General features: G+C 38.8%; 2 protein-coding genes across 7 annotated transcripts in view; one reads left to right on the top strand and one right to left on the bottom strand.

Moving 5' to 3' along the window:
- LOC134535089 (rRNA-processing protein UTP23 homolog) overlaps positions 1 to 9,599 on the top strand; it is a 37,137-nt gene extending 27,538 nt beyond the window's left edge. The window contains exons 3-5 of the mRNA XM_063373959.1: positions 3,615 to 3,741; positions 4,408 to 4,557; positions 9,249 to 9,599. Of these exons, the coding sequence (XP_063230029.1) occupies positions 3,615 to 3,741; positions 4,408 to 4,557; positions 9,249 to 9,507 (536 nt within the window). The 3' untranslated portion in view covers positions 9,508 to 9,599. The remainder of the gene's footprint in view (positions 1 to 3,614; positions 3,742 to 4,407; positions 4,558 to 9,248) is intronic.
- A 3,883-nt stretch (positions 9,600 to 13,482) lies between these two features.
- Positions 13,483 to 21,162, bottom strand: part of LOC134535060 (enhancer of mRNA-decapping protein 4) — a 102,015-nt gene continuing 94,335 nt past the window's right edge. For all 6 annotated transcript variants that reach the window (XM_063373929.1, XM_063373913.1, XM_063373906.1 and 3 more), the window contains exons 18-19: positions 14,859 to 15,022; positions 13,483 to 14,028 (exon numbers count right to left, since the gene is read on the bottom strand). In XM_063373929.1, the coding sequence (XP_063229999.1) occupies positions 13,842 to 14,028; positions 14,859 to 15,022 (351 nt within the window). In that variant the 3' untranslated portion in view covers positions 13,483 to 13,841. The remainder of the gene's footprint in view (positions 14,029 to 14,858; positions 15,023 to 21,162) is intronic.

The raw sequence follows: 21,162 nt of genomic DNA, 5'->3' as shown, positions 1-21,162 counted from the left end.
TAAAAATGTTTGTGATTCAAAACAAAATTTGTGCCTGGAAATAAACTAATTAGTTGCACAAGAACATAAATAACATATTAAAATAGAATTCATACATACTATGTATTTATTTTTCTAGGTATTTATATATTTAATTAGCATTGGTTTCCTGTAATAACATGTAATTACATAGCTTAGGATCATTCCACAATAAATAATTCAAAATGGCTTTGCTGAATATGTTAAAAAACTGAATGAACAATTTTCTTTACTCATTGTAAGTAAATATATTTCTTTTAATATGGCATAAACATACGGGTAGAATTTTGCAGCTTTTAGTTAGCTAGGTATTTGTCCTCTGAAATGTTAAAAATATTAACTGGTGTGGCAAACTCAGATCTGCAAAATTACACCACTATGTTGGGAGACATGTCACACTTCCGTGATGCCGTTGTCAGTCATCATAACAAGTTATGTCTTCGTCGTAGACAATACTACATTAGAGTGTTTTATAATTATTCATCATCAACTGCTTCCAGCCTGTGGCCAGGTCTTGCTTTTTCAATGATATCATTCAAGTCCTGTCTTCTGCTCTTGCTTGCACCATCTCATTCCTGATCTTGCCTCACCTCGTAACTGCCAACATAATCCAGCATCACTCTTGTCTATAGTACAAGCCTCTGCTCCATAAGTGAATATAGGCACATGGTAGGTGTTGTACAACACTTGTTCGCATTTTAATGGCACCTCCCTCTTCAATACCAAATCTCACACACCTGTAGAATGAATTCCCTTTTTGTCCTCTGCTTACTATTTCCTCCTGGTTTTTACCCCCTCCCTCCAATACACTTCCTAGACTCTGGAAGATTCCTTCCTGCTTCTTTTAAATCAACACCATCTAAGTCAATGCATCTCCTTACTCCATTTTTGTTCATCATGACCATCACTTCACTCTTTTTAGTGCTGAATCTCATACCTCACTTCTTCACTCCATGTCGTTAGTTTTTCTACCAAATCATCTTCCTTTTCTCCACTCACCATGAGAATGTCAACAAATAGCATGGCCTTCATCTTTCCTTCTCCAATCTTTTCATTGGCTCTCTTCTTAATCCTCTCCACCACTATTATAAATAGCAATGGTGACAATGCTCTACCCTGCTTCACTCCATTGGCTTGTTTAAACCACTTCGTCATCCCTCGTACAGTTCTCACACTACTTCTGGCTTTTGTTTCCCGTATACGTACTCCTCACTAATTGTTAACTCAGGAGACTCTTCTTTATTCCCAGTTTCTTCCATAACTTGCCAAATGCACTGTCTTTCCACACTGTTGTATGCCTTCACATCCAGGAATATCGTTACAATATCCTTCCCAAATTCATATCTACTCTTCAATCAGTTGTCATATGGCAAAATTCAGGTCTGTGGTAGACCTCCCTTCTCTAAACCTATGCTGCTCCTCAAACCATTTTCCTTCCATGCCCTTTCTTATCTTCTTTTCCAAGGTCTTCTCATACTCCTTTTTACAGTGGCACATCAAAGTGATCCCCTTATAGTTCTCATATCCTTTCCTGTCTCCTTTCTTAACAACTGTGATTTACTGATTTTTCCTATACACTTTCCAGTACGTCTACTTTGTTACGACTTATTTCAATTAAATTGAGAGTGACGGGCGATATGTACTCATTCGATCATATAATTAAAACATTTTGTCTATTTTATTATTTTGCTAATTTGGCAGATTTAAGTGCATTAGATTTAGAATCTATTTATATTGTTTATAACATTAGTTAGTATTGATATTTCTTGATATATATATATATATATATATATATATATATATATATATATATATATATATATATATATTCCTTTTCTTGTTTTGATTATTTTTGTTTTGGTTGGTGTTGCTTTTTTACTTTATTTGAATGTAGGATTTTAGGTGTTTTGCAAGTAAAAAAGAAGTTTTTGGTAATTTAGGAATAATTTTTGCAATAGCTGCTATTGGTTTATTAGGTTTTATAGTATGAGCCCATCATATATTCACAGTAGGAATAGATGTAGACACTTGAGCATATTCCACTTCAGCTACTATAATTATTGATGTACCAACAGGAATTAAAGTATTTAGATGATTAGCAAAAAATAAATGGTTCAAAATTAACATTTAGCCCATCATGTTTATGAGCTTAGGCTTTGTATTCTTATGCTGCTCTAATAATTTCTTTTGTTAGCTCATCCATCCCTGAAGTTTTGCCATTCTTTCTCTATCTCTTTCCATGTGATATCCTCATCATCCAACTCTGCCTTACTTTCTGCTCGTCTGTTTCTTCTTCATTCTTTTCCCATCTGGGTTCAGCAGCTTTCATGTCACTCAAATGGTCAAAACATCATGTGTGAGAATTCAAAACCAGAAAACTGTAAATAATTGTTTCAATTTAAATTGTTTTAGAACAATAACTCCCACAGTAAGACAAAAACTGTAACTTGGTTGGCAACGTTTAATCTAGATGAAAAATTTGTAATAGGTAGGACTTAATTTGGTTTCCTGTACGTAGCCCAGATATTATATTTTTAAAGTTTAAAATTTTCCCTTATTTTGGTTTGGTTAATTTTTAAATAACATTTTATTTCATGCTGTATTACTGAAGTATTTCACTATAGTTTTTTTTTTAGACAGTTTGAGCTTTTTTCGAGTTAACTCTAATAAAGTTAAGTTTCCAAGCATGACCAAGTATATGCTAGAAATGAAGAATATAATTGGTTTTGTTCATAACAATTGTGTATGCTGCTTTAGCATCCAATTTCTTTTATCATTAAAGATGGTTGTATTTTTTTTTTATCTTTGTATAATGTTGTATTTGAAGTCAGTTATGAAGTGTGCAACCATCCTGTGTATGATGGTCTGAAAAAACAGAAATTTGCTTAAAAATAATTTAAAATTATTATTGGTGCATTTACCAGTGAGATTAGAAATATATACTTGACTTCTTAAAGCTTACAAGAAAAAATTGTCAGTAGTAAGCAACATGTGTATGTTGTACATATCTGGCTTGAGCTTATGCTCAAAGTTAAATAATGTTCCAAAATTCTTGGCAGCATCATAGTATAATATGTCACAGCAGCCTGTGTTAATAATACTTCACTTGCACTGCTGGCCGTAGAATGTGACAGCGGTGGAAGTGGGGGAGGGGGGAAGGGAGTATACAGGTTGAATGTCCTTCATCATCTTTAGTGTACTTGTCAATGATCAGCCAGCATTGAGTCTTGTTCACTATAAATTGATGTAATTCACTGTACATTTATTGTCATTTTTGACAGAGTTAGGTGTCATGTGCATGAAGTTAAAATAAATATCTGGTGTTGCACAAAAGGTACCTTCCTGAAATTTGGACTTAATGTTTTGTAGACAGTGAGGTCATTGGAGACGGAAACACACAACAGCGCAAACCAAGATATTGGAAAAGGAATTGGCAGTGGCCACCTAAGATTTGCCTGGAGTGATGTTTGTGGGAACTACGGTTAACAAAAGTAAAGTTGGCCGGACCGGGGTCAAACTGATGTCCTCTGTACGCTATTAAAATTCCTTCTCTCTTTTATACTCTTAGATGTGGTGGATGTTATCATAATTTGCAGGGTCCGCTGTATTTGGTGCAATGCTGATCGTGAAGCAGTTTGGCATTCACAAGTGTGGACATGAGAAGAAGCCAGTTCCGGGGTCGACATGCCTGTTGTCCATGCTGGGCGAAACCAACACCAGCAGGTAAATTGCTCATTGTTGCTCAAGAAAAAATTTTTATCATAACTATTTTTAAGGTTTGATGTTTTATGCATTTGTTACAGTGGAGTTTTTGTTTGTATAGTTGTATAACCAAGCAATTTTATGCATGTTCATTTTTACTTGTTGATCATATAGTATACTAGCTAATGCCTGGCATGCATTGCAATGTCTCAATCAATTTTCTTTTTTTAATTTTTTGTTAGTAGATAAACATATACAAAACATATCTCTCTCTCTCTAATTCTCTGTCCCTCTATATCTTTCACTCTCTATCTTTTTATCTTTCTCTATATATCTATATCTCCTGCTATATCTCTATCTCTCTCCCCTATATATATGTCACTCTTTAGCTGATTTAACACACAATTTAAATCATGACTTAGAAGCAATGAAAATATTAATAATCTCTTTTTACTTTTTACCTGTCACAGGTGTGACATGGGTATAAAATTATGCGCTTGGTGCCAGTGGGGTCCATTATAGGGACTCCTTTTTATTCAATAGTAAAACAGAGGTTTGTTGTGAAGATGTTTAAAATGCCTGTGTGGTAAACTTTTGTTTTGGCTAGAATGAGAATTCTTTATTGTTATGAAAAAGTAATTTTTGTACTAGGTATATTTGCTGATGTTTTGTTGAACATGTCTTCAGGTACATCTTGGCGACTCAAGACCGCGAACTGGAGGTTTTGGCCAGCAGGGTTCCCGGCACTCCAGTGTTGTACTTGCACCAGAAAACCCCAGTGTTGCAGCCTCCGTCAGATGCAAGCACAAGCTTTGCTTCATCACACACCCAGGCTTTGTGAGTCTTACTAATCACTCAACCAAAATACTAAAGTATATGTAGAATAGAAGTTAATTGCTTTGAGGGAACGTGGCATTTTTGATAAATGTTTGGAATACAGCTGACCCACCTTAAATCAACCAGTATTAAAAAGTCTTATTTATTGTATTGGATAAGCCTATTTGTTTTAATGTTGATTTAATTTGAGCTTGTCTTCATTCCTATTCTTTCTGGAGATTATTTTTATTATTTTTGGATATTTTCCTTTAGAATTCTGCATATATTATTGTTATTCCCACTCAAATACAGCTGTGACAACTGTAGGGTTACCGAGTTTGTCCTCCATGCAGTCTCTGGTTGTATTATACAGTAACTTCAATACAGGTATTACAGGGCTTTACAAATACAGGGCTTCAGGTCGCCGTGACCTCTGAAGTTTTCTTGCTGGCAGCTAACGTTTTGCCGATATCTAGTAGTTTGAAAACATAAGCCAATTTTTTTCTTTTAAAATCTTGCATTACATAATGACTGGGTCCAAGAAACAAGGATGGTATTTAAATAGCAATAAGTTAACTCTACTGATATTGTACCAAGTTGCTATATAGGTACCACTTATTACTTTAATGATTAAATTACATCTTAAAGTATAACTATTTACAATTTTTTTTGCTGGTTCCTAGAGGAGACTTGAGTAGCAGCCATTATCAAGGTGATGGCTGCGTATGCAAGGGAAACCCCGCTAATAAGAGTTCACAGGAGACAAGAATATTCCAGTCATCTGCATCCTAGTGGTCTAGGATATTATCTGCAGTTGTTAAAGCTAGGTTCTCTGCCATTCAGCGACTGTCATTGTTTGCATTATTCATTTGCTTATTAACAGAACGTACAGAGATCCTGATGCAGGGTTCCTACTGACAGGGAAAATCTGAAAAAATGGGAAAAACTCAGGGAATTGAAAAGGTGTCTTCAAAACCTGGAAAACACTTGGAAATTGACAATAGGTATCTTGTTAGTAATTATTCATGCTATGTAGTTAATATCTTAATGTCTTAAAAAAGTGTGTATTTTAACTACAGATTAATGTACCTTTAATAATCTGCATCAGATTTTTACCAATAATTAATTAAAAGTAAAGGATAAAAATACCATTGAGTATTAATTTGAAGTCCAAACAAATACCTATATTATTTTAGCAACTCATATATAATAATGTATTTTTCCAAAATTTTATGATGAAATTAAATACAGTAAACTCCCGGTATACCGCGCCCCGATAGATCGCGGAATCGGGTATATCGCGGGTCAAACTATGTCCCCCAATCAGAAATGAACAATAATAATAATAATAACACAGTAGAACCTCATTAATTCGTGATGGTTGGGACCGAGATAATCACGGATTACCGAATTTCACGGACTAGTGATTAAAAGTCCGTAAGGTCTTGTCAAGCTTCTCAGACACCGGCGTGCAGCTGGGTTAAGGCCAAGGTCATGTGACGTAATATCTACCGAGGCTTACTGCGCCTTGGCAGCAGATGGATAAAAATTAGTAAACTCTCCATTATTCGTGTTAATTGGGACCCGCCGATGCCCGGATAATTAAAATCCTGTAAAAAAAAAAGTAATAAACCCGGATAATCCGTTCACAGTCTTAGAATTAGTCTCGGCTTAAAAAAATACGGCACTGCCTAGCCATTAGTTCACGGTCATTTACAACAGCCGAAGAGAGAAAGATAAGATCGTGCTGAACTTGCACACATAAATTTTGGGTAGCGGCCCCCCCCCCCCCCCCCCTTCCCCCATCCCACTTCGTCCAGCCGAATGCCAGCCAGACACGTCACTCGCCAGGCGCCTGCCGTGCGTTGGCGGGTGGAAACAAACAAAGGGAGACGGGAAGCAGAAGTCAGGACATCCCCCTCAAGTTTAAAGAGTGACAAATGTGACAGCTGAAAGGGGGACGACACAAAGGGTCGGTACAAACAGCGTTGCAGAGTTTGGCGGTCCATGCGAAGGCTTGCAGTGTTTGCCGGCCGCCGGCCCGCGTGACGTTAATTTTAAGCGCTGACAATTTTTACTTCTCTTTTTTTTCTGCACTTTTAAATCGTCCCGGATTATCCGATTCCCGAATTAGCGCGTCACGGATTAACGAGTTTCTACTGTAATAATAATAATGGAATAAATGGTTGACAGCCGATTAGGATAATTTTGCGTTGTAACTCACAAACTAAGCATCGGGCAGAAAAAAGCCTAGGCGTAGAAAATGTCCGCAGTGAAATTCTAAACAAGATATCTCCGTACATTATTCCTCTATCTTGTAGTGTTTTCAAATTATGGTCCAATCCAGCCCAGTGTTATTTTCTGAAACACTAGTTCTTAACATTTTTTTTTAACCCACAAATAAAGCATCGGACAGGGGACCCGATAAAGCCCACCGTCCAGCGACATTATCCAGCGTGACTCGGCTGGGGATTGATTTTGGATAGGTTTGGTTGACGGCAAGCACTGGGAGGGGAGAGGCGAGCCGAGAATATGCGACCAAGACACCCGGGTAGACGGGAGGAGTGTAATATAAGCGCCAGTGATGAGAGGGGCGATTAAGCCGAAAGGGGGAAGTCTGGTGACCTTGAGTAGTTCACTCATTTCCGTCTGCACACTTCTCGTGGTCACGTGTGTTGACAAGCGGAGACATATAAATGTTTTGTTACAACTTGAACCTACAGACGTAATATTATTCGTTGTATTATACACGTTCATCTTTTTACTTTGGTATAATGTTTTAACATTAAATAGTAAAGTAAATCAGCTAGCGTATTTTTAATCTTTGCCGAGGAATTCCCAGTGGTCCAATACTTACGTGAACCATACTGTACCACTTTTGCCGTGAGGTAGTAAACAAGCCCCGGAAATGTTTATTTGTAGCGGCCTCCCGACCTTTAACCAGAGGCTGGGGAATATAACACTTGCCGATCCGAGCCACACACACTCAGCAACTCGACACAGCGTTTGATGGAATAAGTAAAGACAACGTTTAACAGACTTTTTAATACGGCGCCACTGATTGCGCTAACATTATTTTGGCGCAATTTTTGTATCCCACGTGTGACCATTTATAATTTACTGTAAGCATGGATAACAAAGTTTAACCACTTTACACGATAGACGATTCTTTATTTTATATTGTACGAATGCTAGAATCGTTTTTCACGTATCTGCTGCATACTTCTGCAAAAGACACGCTATCTGTAAGTACGTAAATCTATAATTTTTATTTTGTCAATCAAACTCGGTACTTTGCGATTCATATTCGGTTTGAAGTATTACTATGGCCTTTCTATTTAGAAGACTTTGACCACAGAATCGTGTGTAACCGCACACACTGCACTTACTTTGTTACGGACACTCAGACGAAGCAGATACTGTGGCTGACACCACGAGACTGGCAGCAGCTTGTGTGCCGCACGTGTGTATGGCGGCGTGTGGCGCGCTCGTAGGCCGTGCGACAAACTGTGCGCGGCATGCGGAAAAATAAAAAATAAAATTCAACATTTAATATTTATCTTTAAAATTTATTATTTTTATTTTTTCACCCGCGTTTAGTGAAAACTGCGGATGCAAAGTCCGCACAAAGGCGGGCCGTCTATACTGTGCGTGCTTGCCGACCTATTAGAACACAGGTGGTGTTTTATGCCTTTTGACCTTGGTCACATCGAAACATCGCGGTTATGCAACAACGCGGGTAAAAGTTATGTCCCCCGACAACCGCGTTAAATAGGGAGTGTACTGTATATTATTTTTCTTTTTCAGACTGGTATTGCTGGTTATTTAGTGGTGATGTAAACATGTATAGTCAATTTTTGTTTGGTTTATAAAACAGACTTATGACAGATAGGCAGAAATTTGAGTATTTGCTCATCCGTAGAAAATTAGTATAAGATCTACTTTTTCATAATGCACAACAAAGTTTCAATCAGCTAGAGAAATGGAGGCTTTAGCTGAATCATCGTATTGCTTTATAGCTTTTTCTGTTAACAACAAAAAATATCACAGCCCCACAAAAATTTATTTTGTTTGGTGCCTGCAATTTTTGAACTGCTTTTGACTCTTATTTTATGTGCTGGTTTCCAATATGCAAACAGTTTTTCTCTCTCAGTTCTACATTTTCAGATTCAGTGTAGCAAAGTTACAAAATATTTTTATATGCAATTCTTTTAGTGGCGGTTAAGATAAGTTTTTTATGTGGATTGGTTCCCGCTTTTGTTCAGTAGTCTATGTGCTGCTATAAGCAGCCATATTTGGTGACATAACATAGAGTTAACATGTAGCATAATTATAAAGTTTTTTTTGTGCTGATTGATGAGTAGAGATGTTTTTCGCAGATGTAAAAGAAAACGACAAAACAGTATCCAGTTCAATGAGAAATGTTGACATAATGGCATGTCTTGCCGTCCAAATTTTTATTACCCTCTATTAAAGGTTTGTAGATAATGGTGAAAATTGCTAGTAGTTTTAGACTACTCGACGCCCACACATAACCTCTGGATTTAACATGTTTCTTATAGAAATGTGAGACTTTCACAAGGCTGTTTTATTTCCTTAAGGTTTCAAGGAACAGCCAACATAGTAACAGGACTATTTTTAAGTACAGTTCTACAGCTCAGGTATTTTAGTAAGTAATTTAAACATTGTCTGATGTGTTTGTGATATTTCAGGTTTGGTGTCAGGCAGCATGAGGAGGAAACAATAAAAAATCTCAAGAAAAGGTTCGGTTTGGTAGAGGAGGAAACTATAAAGAAACGGAAGAAGAAAAGAGGCCCTAACCCATTATCATGTAAAAAGAAGAAGAAAAAGACAGTCCAAAATGTTGAGAAGCCTGAACAAAAGCGCAGAAGAAAGAGAATTAAATTGCCTAAACATGTAAAAGAAGTCTTGAAATCAGAAGTTTTAGGCCAAGTACAGCCGAAAGGTTAAATTCCACTTAATTAAGCTGTATTTCATTGACATAAATACAAACCAAGAGTATTTATTTATACATGCTACAATCAAAAACTATTGGAAATCATGCTGAGAGTTTTTTTTCAACCCAATAACATGCAGACTACCTTCTTAAAATTATTAATAATTTTGAAATACAGAGTACAGAGATGTCAGGTGTACATTATTAAAAAATATCCAGTGAGCTTTAAAGTGAACAGATTGAAAACTGTACCCTGAATGTAAATATGTACAGAACAAATTTTACATTTTGCAAAATACTTTTATTTAACCCTTCCCTCATAAATTTTGTATTATTTTGCCTGAAATATGATGCTGATGCATACTAAATTTACTTTTATTTGTAAAGTATAAAGCTGGGTTTTTTTACTTGGTTTTAGTTTATTTACTTTTGCAGGGTGACAGTTGGGTAATTCGTAAAAACCTGAAATTACTCAGGAATATGTGTAAAATACTCAAGAAATTTATTCATTTCTCGGGAGATTTCTCATCCGTACAGTATTTATCGTTTAACAATGATCAACGAATGAATTCATTGACTATGTATGTGTGCAAAGAACTACAAAAAAAAAATATATATATATATAAAATATGCCATGGGAGAGTCAATATCCACAGATGGAATCTTAATCGGCAAATCCTGACACCATGTGTATTTAAGTTTGTGACGCTTGGTCAAACACTTATAAAAGCTGATGCCAGAGCACAGTAAATGCTCATTGTTTACTGTGAATCTTCCCAGTTTTCTTAATACAAATTGCAGTTAAATATTTTTATAATTGAAGTGTTTCAGTATAACACATACATATACAATATATTATCTAATAAAGGTTGTTTTATAATGGCTTATGCTTGTTTTAGTGTACTGTAATATTTATCAGGTTGATAGTTTGGCGATACTTCATCTAATACAGCAACATCATTGTTTCTACAAAGTACATTTGCACGGAAAGTTATGGGAGTCAGCATTTTGTTACTATATGTTTTTGTAGGTACATATTTATTAATTAAGTATTTCTTATAGCTGTTAAAATAACTAGCAGGCATGAAAAGTATTAAAAATAATTAGTATATGTAACGTAACCTCAATGATTTTGTTTTGCAGATACTGTTAGTTTTTTCATGTTGTGATTTTTTAAGTTAATATGGTTTGTTTGTTAAATCATATGTTAATATCAGTGTATTAAGTGTTAGTTTTCAACTGAAGTGTTAAAAAAAAAATGGCCAAATCAGAACACAGGAGAGTCATCCTATATATATATATACAGTCAAACCTCTATCTATCGAACTCGCATGTATCGATTGTCCGTGTTTATCGTATACTTTTTACGGTCCCGGTAAAATTGCCATACAACTAAGGTTAAAAAAGTCCGCTTGTACAGATGTTCGAATTATCGTTTTGTCCGCATTGATCGTACAAAATATGTGGTCCCATCACTATAAATTATAATAGATGATCGTTTAACCATAAAGATTTTGCAGAAATAACCATATCTTAGAATGAAACCGTCATAAAAACAGTAACGATAGTATACAGTAGTAAAAATCACCTTAAATCTGCAACCAAGTAATGGAGCACGTAAATATGAAGAAAAGACAAATGAACAACAACCTGCGAAGAATTATGGATGATGTACCATAACTACAGTACAAACCCAATTGTTATCCTAAGATAATTACCATAAAAAGAACTAAAGATTCTTTGTCGATACCATAATTACTGCAGAAGCACGATAGTTACCACATTTGCACTACAGTTACCGTAACAACAGAGATGTATATTTACCGTGACGGTAATGTATTTATTTATGACATTAAAATTAAAGAACATTATTGAAAAAAAGGATGTTAAATTTTTATATGTACGTTTGGCACATGTTGCGAAGAAATAATGTGATCTGAAAGAATGCAGTACTACTACGAAAAGTGAAATGGGTAATCGTGGATTTTTAGGTTATGGCAGTCTCTCTCGTTTTTCAGTAATATCGGCCGAAAATTAACAAGCGTATCGGAAGTCGGCAGAAATGCCGATTCAACTAAATATTGGCAAAATCGGCTTCTTCAGTACAGCTCTACATTTGATGACATGAGTAAACATATTTCAGACTTCAGGATATTGAAAAAGACTTTAATTTCCATGTAGATTTATTGTGCGTATGTTTTTTTTTGCAAGTGTAAATTGAATTAAGTAAAATGCTTCCATTTTTATTTATTTTTCAACTGATTAACTTTAATGATAAGTAACTGATATATTTCTGACACTAATTTTGAGGTTGTAATATTTTTAAAAAATTCTTAGAGTGAAGTCCACATCTATTGAATGTCCGCATCTACTGAATTTTTTTGTTGGTCCCCTGAAAAACGATAGATAGAGGTTTGACTGTATATATATATATATATATATATATATATATATATATATATGAGAGAGAGACAGACAGACCTAGAGGCGTGAGATTTGGTACATATGTTTTTCAAGGTGGTCTGTTTGTAGCTCAAAACTTTTTTTCCCACCAAATTAATTTTTTTAAATTATAATATTTATTTGAAGTTTTAGCTATTTGCGAGTACTTTTTTTATTTTATTTATTTCTGATTTTGAACATCTTCCAATAATGATCTTCAGGTCATTTCAAGACCTAAATGGTGAGAGTAAAATAAAGTTGGTTCTGAATTTGTAATTCAATTCCCAAATTTTTGGTGAATTCCAAACTATGTTTTCAAACAATCACTTTTTTTCCTTATTGAGAATGAATGGATTTTTTTTGGGGGGGGGGGGGGGGGGGGGGGGCGACGACGACAAGTATCCTGAGGAAACCCACCAGCTCACTGCAATGTCCATAAAATTTATCATTTTTGAAATAAATGCTGTTACAACTCTGCTGGGAAACAAATAAACAAATCCATATTTTCTTGGTGGGATACAAGTGATTTGGCCCAGATTGAGAACAATGAGATGAAATAAATTTGCAATAATAAAGCTCCAGACCCATGGCTGCTTCCAGCATGAGCACATGACTTACCTAATAACTAATAAGTAAAGCGCTGCAATGTCTAATCTATAATTTTTTTCCTATTAGCATACATATTTTAACTACATAGTTTGTGAATAAATACACTTTACAGGTACCATTTTCAAAATTTATAAACACAAAAATTTAATATAAAGCTTGTCAATTTTTTTTTTTTTTAGTGGGCTATTTAACCAAGATATTTCCTTTATTGAAGTGTGCTGCGAGCACTTAAAATTCGGAGTAAAGTCACTCAATCTGCATAGAGTTTAAAGGCTGGGGTGACAATTTTGATACATCAGGGAAGATCTGTATTATTGCTTCGTCTCGCACAAATGCACACTCATCGCTAGAAACCTAAATGTGTCTAGACGACTTGATGTATAACAAACTTCAACTCAAATGCCAAACAGAAAATGCTAAGAGTCATGTTTTTTTTTGTGCAATGAGCAACTACAGTTGTAATTATTTTTTTGATATAAACAAATGGTTCTCTTTTTGGTCATAAGAAGCACAGCATAGCTCTTCAGTTCTACGAAACAGAGGAGTTGCAGTATTTCAAAGTACTGTTTCATGACCAAAACATTGACCTATGCCACCTACCTGTTACCATACTACATAAATACTAATGAGATCAGTTTTGAGTTGAGGCTGTATATCCTTTAAGACAAGGTTATTGGAGACGTACCACACAATACAGTTGAGGGCTATTAGAATAAATCAACAATGGCTTGTAGTAAAGAACCAATCCAGCATCTTCCTGGAGTGATTATAGGACACCTTAGGCTACCTAAATCAGGATAGCTGAACTGGGTTCTGAACCTGGATCCATGGAATAATCTTCGCCCCTTCATTCTTGTTCCATGCTGATAAGTTAGGGTTTAACCTTTACTTTACATGTGTTTTTGGGTGAGAACACTCAATAATTTACACATTAAAAATTTGTATAAAAATTATTATTGCATTATAACTAAGGATATAAACTACAAAAATCTTTAAAGTTCAACAGTTATTACAGAGGAACCCTGTTATGACATTTTTGAAGGGACTTGAGAATTTTATTTAACTACCATACCCATACTGAGAATAATATTTGGAGCTAGATTGGGGGGGGGGGGGGGGGGGGGGGGGGGAATATGAATGGAAATGTAATAACAGGGCACAACTGCATTTTAATTTCAGATAACCACATTGTTTTATAGCCCATCACAAATGTACACCGTCACTTGTGTAGGTATGTCATGGTCCACTTATAAAATAATAATAAAAAATTATCTTCTAGTGGCAGACTCTTGAGTGTTTAAATTTTTGATAGTAGTGATTCGGCAGCCATGCACACCATTCTTACACCACGTGTTAGTTTATTGTTGGGGTTTGTAGTCATGTATATGTTTAACTGGCAAACTAATTTACTAAGCACGGTTGGCAAGTGCTCACGAGTTATTTGATCAGTTGGATCCAAGCTTGTAACCGCCTCCTGCAAGTAGCTGTAAAAAATGAATAAACAAAAGAATAAAACATTATAGAATCACCAAAAGGGTTTTAGGACAGAAAAAAACAAATTATTTTTTATTTATAATTTGTACCATGCACACCAACAGTTTGAGGGACGTTTTGGGTGTGCACAACATAAAAACAATCAACAAATACATACAGTAGAATCACGATTATCCGGGATAATGACTGGCAAGAGGTCCATGGATAAGCGGAAAACACGGTTAAAGTAATAATAATAATAAATTTGCAGGCTTGCCAGTCTCTAAATATAAAATAATATATATGAAATGTAACCGGCAAGAAAGCCGGCGATACTGCACTGAAATGAAAAAAAGACAGTAACAATAAACTCTGAGAAAACTTAAAATGCTGGCAGTGCAGTAATGCGACATGATGGCCAACTGCAATAGTTGCAATCCACCCGAAAAAAAATTGGATGTGAGCAGCTCTGTTGGAGCAGGGTTAAACAACGTGCCAAAATGTATAATTCTGGATAAAACACATTTCACTGTAATTAACACCTATTGGTAAGGTTATTGCAAGGAGCAAAGTCACTTTTTGTTAAAGATTAATTAGATTAGGTAGGTAGTTTATAAATTTAGCACTGGAAAGAAATATTAAATTGAATTACGAAGCTCATACATGAATAAAAAAAATTACAGAGAAAAAGTTAGAATAGATGAAGGAAAAAAAATAAAAAAAAAAATTACAAAATAAAAATACTAAAACAATCCAAAAACCATCAGCAGTATAATGACCAAAAAGTAGATTATGTGATTTCATTCCATGCACATTTAAAAGGTTCATGAATGTTTCATACCTATGTTTGATGTCATTGTAGTTTGACATGTCTGCGCACAGCTGCTGCACCAAAGACAACAGTACATTTTGCCGCAGAGGACACGGTGTCTGACTGAACACTTGCTGTGGATTCACTCTCTCGCAGACAAACATAACCAATGACAAGTTTGCAGCCGAAAGCGCCTGTAACAAACACCCTTTGAGTTTGTACACTGCATAGCTCAGAAAATAAATTCATAAGCTGAAAACTTCAAAAATTTTATAATTTGTTATGTACTGTCAGCTCGGTTGGTAAGGCTGAGAGTGTGGTGTTGTCTATGGTTCGTCAGTCAACAGTAGCATCATGGCTGATAGCTCGTCAGATAACCTGTGTAACATGTAATGTAACCAATGTATCGTGTAATGCAGACACAGTGCGTGTAACGGGTACATAAAAGTGGCGACGAGGAATTCCGGATCGGTTCGTGCGCGTGAAGTGGTGTGCGGGCGATGATGGCGGCGATTGGGGTTATGGGAGAGTTTGTGCCGGGTCGGGACACGTGGAAGAGTTACCGCGAAAGGGTGCAGTTTTATTTTATAGCTAATAAAATTGAAAACGACGAAGCAAAACGCGCTGTATTTTTCACTGTCTGCGGGGCGGAACTCTACAACTTAATTTCATCATTGTTAGCTCCACAGGCTACCGATGAGATACCCATCGCCGAGGTATTCAGCAAGCTGTCCGCACATTTCGAACCGAAACCCAGCGAGATTGTTGAGACATACAAATTTTTGAAACGTGACCAGCTAGCGGATGAAACGATAGCAGTCTATCTGGCGGAACTCCGGCGATTGAGCACGCATTGTAACTTCCCCAATTTGGAGAGGATGTTGAGAGACAGACTGGTGTGTGGTGTGCGGGATAGATCGGTTCAGCACGCGTTGCTGTCTAAGGATCCACTGAGCTTCAAAGATGCAGTGGATATTGCTATGGCGGCTGAGGCAACAGGGAAGAACATATTGGACTTACGTGGAAAAGGTGACGAGATAAGTACAACGCGTGTTGACGAACATCCGGTGCATGCGGTGGCAGGCAGAAGCCATACCGGCAGACGTCCGGCTGGTATTCAGGCAAACATGGACACGGGAATACGTAAACAAATGATGGGCCCCCAGGAGAACAAACGGAAACAACAGTGTTGGCGATGTACAGGGAATCATGTTGCGGAAGAGTGTCGGCATGTGACAACTGTGTGCCGGTTTTGTTCCAAACAGGGCCACATAGAGAAAGCCTGTATTACAAAACAAAAACAAGGTAGGCCTGTTGGTGGGGCCCGACAGGGAAATGTGGGGAATAAGTCTAACTCTGGACTTACTCACATGTTGTCAGATACAGTAAGGGAGCAAGAGGGAGAACAAAATGAAGCAATGTACAGTTTGAATAACCTGCGTGCGTTGAAAAGTAAGGCACCCTTTGTCATGGATGTTGGGTTGGATGGCAACAAACACTGCATGGAAATAGATACAGGTGCAAGCTTTTCTGTTATTAGTGAGGAAACATACAAGGCCCTGTGGCCCGAACAGCCACCATTGGACATGTGTAACATCGCATTGCGTACGTGGTCCCAGGAACAGTTGCGAGTTAAGGGAGTTAAAACAGTCTTGGTAAAAACAAGGGGACGTGAGGCAGTACTGCTTCCGGTGTTAGTGGCGGCTGGGAAAGGGCCGAGTTTGATGGGGAGGAACTGGTTGGAGCCCCTTGGGATTTCTGTGGAGGGCGTTTTCATGGTAGAGAGTTGCAAGGAACCTAGTGTTGTGCAGAAGAGTCAATGGGTGGAGGAACTGGTAGCCAAGTATCCAAAGGTATTTGACAGCAGTTGTTTAGGACAGTACAAAGGTCCACCGGTATCCCTCGTGCTTAAAGAGGGAGCCACACCAGTATTTAGGAAATGCAGACCAGTGCCGTTTGCAATAAGGGACAAGGTAGGGGATGCAATCGACAAGCTGGTGATGCGAGGAGCTTACGAGGCAGTGCCGTATTCATCGTGGGCGACACCTGTCGTGCCTATTATGAAATCGGATGGGTCCATTCGCATATGTGCTGACTACAAGGGCACAATCAATCCAGCATGTAAGACAGAGTGTTATCCGTTGCTGACCATCAACGAAGCTCTGGCATCGCTGGCAGGGGGGAAATATTTCACGAAGCTGGACTTGGAGGATGCCTACATGCAGGTTGGAGTCGACGAGGGAACGGCAGATTTGTTGACTGTCAATACCATCAAGGGACTTTTCAAGGTCCGCCGATTACAGTTTGGAGTGAGCAGTGGCCCTGCCGTGTTCCAGAGGCTCATGGAAACACTCTTAGCAGGTATAGAAGGAGTGGTAGTGCTACTGGACGATGTGTTAATAGCGGGCCCAAATGAAGAAGAGCACTGGACACGTGTAGCGGAGGTAGTGGCAAGGATAGACAAGGCTGGGTTACGGTTGAAGAAGTCCAAGTGTGTTTTTGCATCCGCAGTGGTGAATTTTCTAGGTTATAGGATAGATGCGGAAGGGATACATCCCACACACGACAAAGTGGAAGCAATCCGTAGGGTACCAGTGCCCCAAAACAAGAAGGACCTGCAGTCTTTTTTGGGCTTGCTCAATTTCTATGAGCGGTTCTTGAAAGATAAAGCTAGTGTGTTGGAGCCTCTACACCGACTGCTTGATGGAAACGCTGCCTGGAAATGGGAGACACAGCATGCAGCTGCATTTACCAAGGCCAAGGAATTGCTACAAACAGACTGTGTGCTGGTCCATTATGACACCACAAGACCTCTGGTGCTAACATGCGACGCCTCAGAGTATGGTGTGGGTGCAGTGTTGGCACACGTCATGGACGATGGTGAAGAGAGACCGGTGGCGTTTGGGTCGCGGACACTGCAAAAATGTGAGCGGAACTATGCGCAGATCGACAAGGAAGCCCTCGCAGTGATATTTGGGGTGACTAAATTTCATCAATATTTGGCAGGCCGATCATTTACAGTGGTGACGGACCACAAGCCACTATTACGACTTTTGGATCCCAAGCGCCCAACCCCGGACATACTGTCACCTCGCATGTTACGGTGGAGTCTGTTGCTGGGCATGTATGACTACACCATCATGCATAAGCCAGGGGTTCGGATTGGACATGCAGACTCCTTGAGCAGGTTGCCACAGCCGACATCACCTAGGGAAGTTCCGGCAGTGGCAGATATCCTGATGTTTGAAGCAATGCCGGACGCCCCCTTGGACGCCCAGTCCATGGCACGATGCGTGAGCGAGGATCCAGTGTTGAAGAGGGTGAAGCATTTTGTGTTGCATGGATGGCCACAAGAACTACCAAGTGAGGAGATTCGACCCTATTGGAACCGCCGGTTAGAACTGTCAGTCTACCGTGATTGTGTGCTGTGGGGAACTCGGGTGGTAGTTCCGCAGCAGCTGCGAAGTAGCCTCCTAGGAATGTTACATGCATCACATGATGGAATGGTGCGCTCAAAGGCCATAGCTCGAAGCTACATCTGGTGGCCAAAACTGGACGAAGACATTGAGGAGATTGTAAGCCATTGCCAGATATGTCAGGCTGAACGCAGGGCACCAGCAAAGACCCAGGTGCCATGGAGCACGCTCCAGAGACCATGGTCCCGTCTGCATGTTGATTTTGCGGGGCCCTTCCAAGGGAAAATATTTCTGGTTGTCATTGATGCCTTATCGAAATGGCCAGAGGTACGGTTGGTGCCGTCAATGTCATCTGCTGTAGTGGTGCAGGAGCTGAGGAGTATGTTTAGTAACCATGGTATTCCGGACGTTGTGGTGTCTGATAATGGGACTGCCTTTGCTTCAAGTGAAATGAAGACCTTTCTAGAGAAGAATGGAGTCATCTACAAGTATACGCCCCCATACCACCCAGCCAGTAATGGACAAGCCGAGCGAACGGTGCAAACTGTCAAGGACAAGTTGAAGAGGTTGAAAGCAGGCGACTGGAATACGAGATTACACAGACTGCTCTTTTCGTTGCGCACAACTCCCAGTACGGTCACGCAGAAGACGCCTGCCGAACTCTTGATGGGTCAGAAGCTGCAGACGGTTTTCGACAAGCTGCACCCGCGGTCGCTGTCGGGTGCGGGAAAAGGGTTAGTGGAGGACGGGTGTGGTGGAAAAATGAGACAGTTTAGTGAAAAGGACCCAGTGTTAATACGCAACTATGGAGCTGGACCCAAGTGGGTCCCTGGAGTGGTGGCACGTAAGGAGGGTCCAGTTACATACCAAGTTCAGGCTGGAGGTCACATGGCACGGAGACATGTTGATCAGATGGTGCGACGCAATATCGCTACACGACTCCAGGGGAGCTCGAGGTTACCGGTGGGAGGAGCATCTGGGACGCAGCCCCGAGAGCAGGAAGAATCGCTCCAGCAAGCTGTCCATCGGGGGATAGCAGAGCTTCAGCAGCAACCACAAAGGCTTCCAAGCAGTACAGCGACACAACCAGGATCATCTGGTACGAGGATGAGTGGCAGCGAGATGCCCCTCCAGCGAGCGGCCGGTTCCCTAGTGTTGGGGGACTCCGAGCTACCATTTTTGGGGTTTCCTAGTGACTGCGGTTCGGCAGCTGCAGTCGATCATGTTCGTCCAGGGCAGCAAACATCCGAGGAGCTTGCTGGAACCTTGGAGTTCTCACTGCAGGAGACCCAGGGACAGCCCCAGGAGCTGAGTAACTTGCCAACGAGGGTGAGGGAGCGATCCACACGAGTCAAGAAAACACCAAGAAACTTGAGTGACTACGTTCTCCATTGTGTATAACAATATGTACAAGTGCTTAGGGTAAAAAATCACTTGGAGGGAAGGACTGTTATGTACTGTCAGCTCGGTTGGTAAGGCTGAGAGTGTGGTGTTGTCTATGGTTCGTCAGTCAACAGTAGCATCATGGCTGATAGCTCGTCAGATAACCTGTGTAACATGTAATGTAACCAATGTATCGTGTAATGCAGACACAGTGCGTGTAACGGGTACATAAAATAATTTTAAACATCCTCATATAAAGTATACACAAGAAATTAGATGACATTACTCATGTACCAATACATCATTCAAAATTTTGATAGTCCAATCACCTAGGTGACTGCTATTACAGCGCCAACAGCATTCCACTTCTTCATTTTGTTTTGCATATTCGTAACACATGAATATTTATTTTCTCCAAGAAGAACGTTAGACTTGAAATACAAAAGCAGGGAGACAAAGAAAGAGTTGGAAACAATAAAAAGGAGTAAGAAACAAAGCAAAGGAAGAGTGGCAGAGAAATGGTGGAAAGAAAGATACCTAGTGAACTAGGCTAACACTAGCACAGGCTACAAACACTACTACTGTTGTCATCATGTAAGATAATGAAGATTTAATTTATTTTGAAAAAAAAAAAAAAAAAAAAAAAATGCTTTTCAAATATTTAACTTGGTACATATACACCTGCCCTTCGAAGAAACGCAGTCCGATTTGCTTGGTTTTGAAGTAGCGCTGTTTTCTTTTACGTGAATTTTTATTTCCGTACGCGCACAATGACAATGACACTTGTGTACATTCAATACAATGTAACAAATCAACAAACAATATTTTTTTTCTTTCTTTAATAGCCAATCTCTTCCTTCATTGCACATTTATCTCCAACGACGCCTCGTGTTGATCCAACATTTATTTTACGCCATCCCGCATGTCAGTAGCAGCTCTTGAAAGTAAAGCTAGAAGCTTTCTGGGCTAGTTTATCTCGCGCCTACCAGAAGTCGCTAGTGGCAAATGATGGCAGACACACATTTAGTATACAAAAGAGTCGGAACTTACGTTAACAGGTTAAATGATTTTTCTAATAGAAAAAGGAAAAATATTTTATTAGAACTAACTATATCTCCTATATTAATAAAACTTTTATTTAATACTCAGAAATGTTGTTAGCACCGACTTAGGAATGTCATGCCCAAGCCCTAAAATTAGGCCTGTATTAATACACTAGAGTCCCGTTATAGCAAGGTGTCACGGTTCCGGGTTTGATCCTCGCTATAACCGTGTCCTCGCTATAACCGTATTGGACAAATTTTGGCCCCCAAAAAATAAAAATTAACCGAAAATAGCATAAAAAATGTGTTTAAACCTGCATAATTGGAAAATAACAGGTTATATTAACGAAATCTTAATTTCTGTGAGTAGATGTGTGAATTCTCTTTAAAACGATACCCCACAAGTACGGATGCGATCACAGATTCAGTCAAAATAACCAGAATACCCTACCACGCCACGTAAGTATAGCATCTCAGCCCGCGGCCGACACA

This window comes from Bacillus rossius, chromosome 1, assembly GCF_032445375.1.
Source record: "Bacillus rossius redtenbacheri isolate Brsri chromosome 1, Brsri_v3, whole genome shotgun sequence".
NCBI lineage: Eukaryota > Metazoa > Arthropoda > Insecta > Phasmatodea > Bacillidae > Bacillus > Bacillus rossius.
Note: the sequence above shows the minus strand (reverse complement) of the source record. Positions and strands in the feature narration are given on the sequence as shown.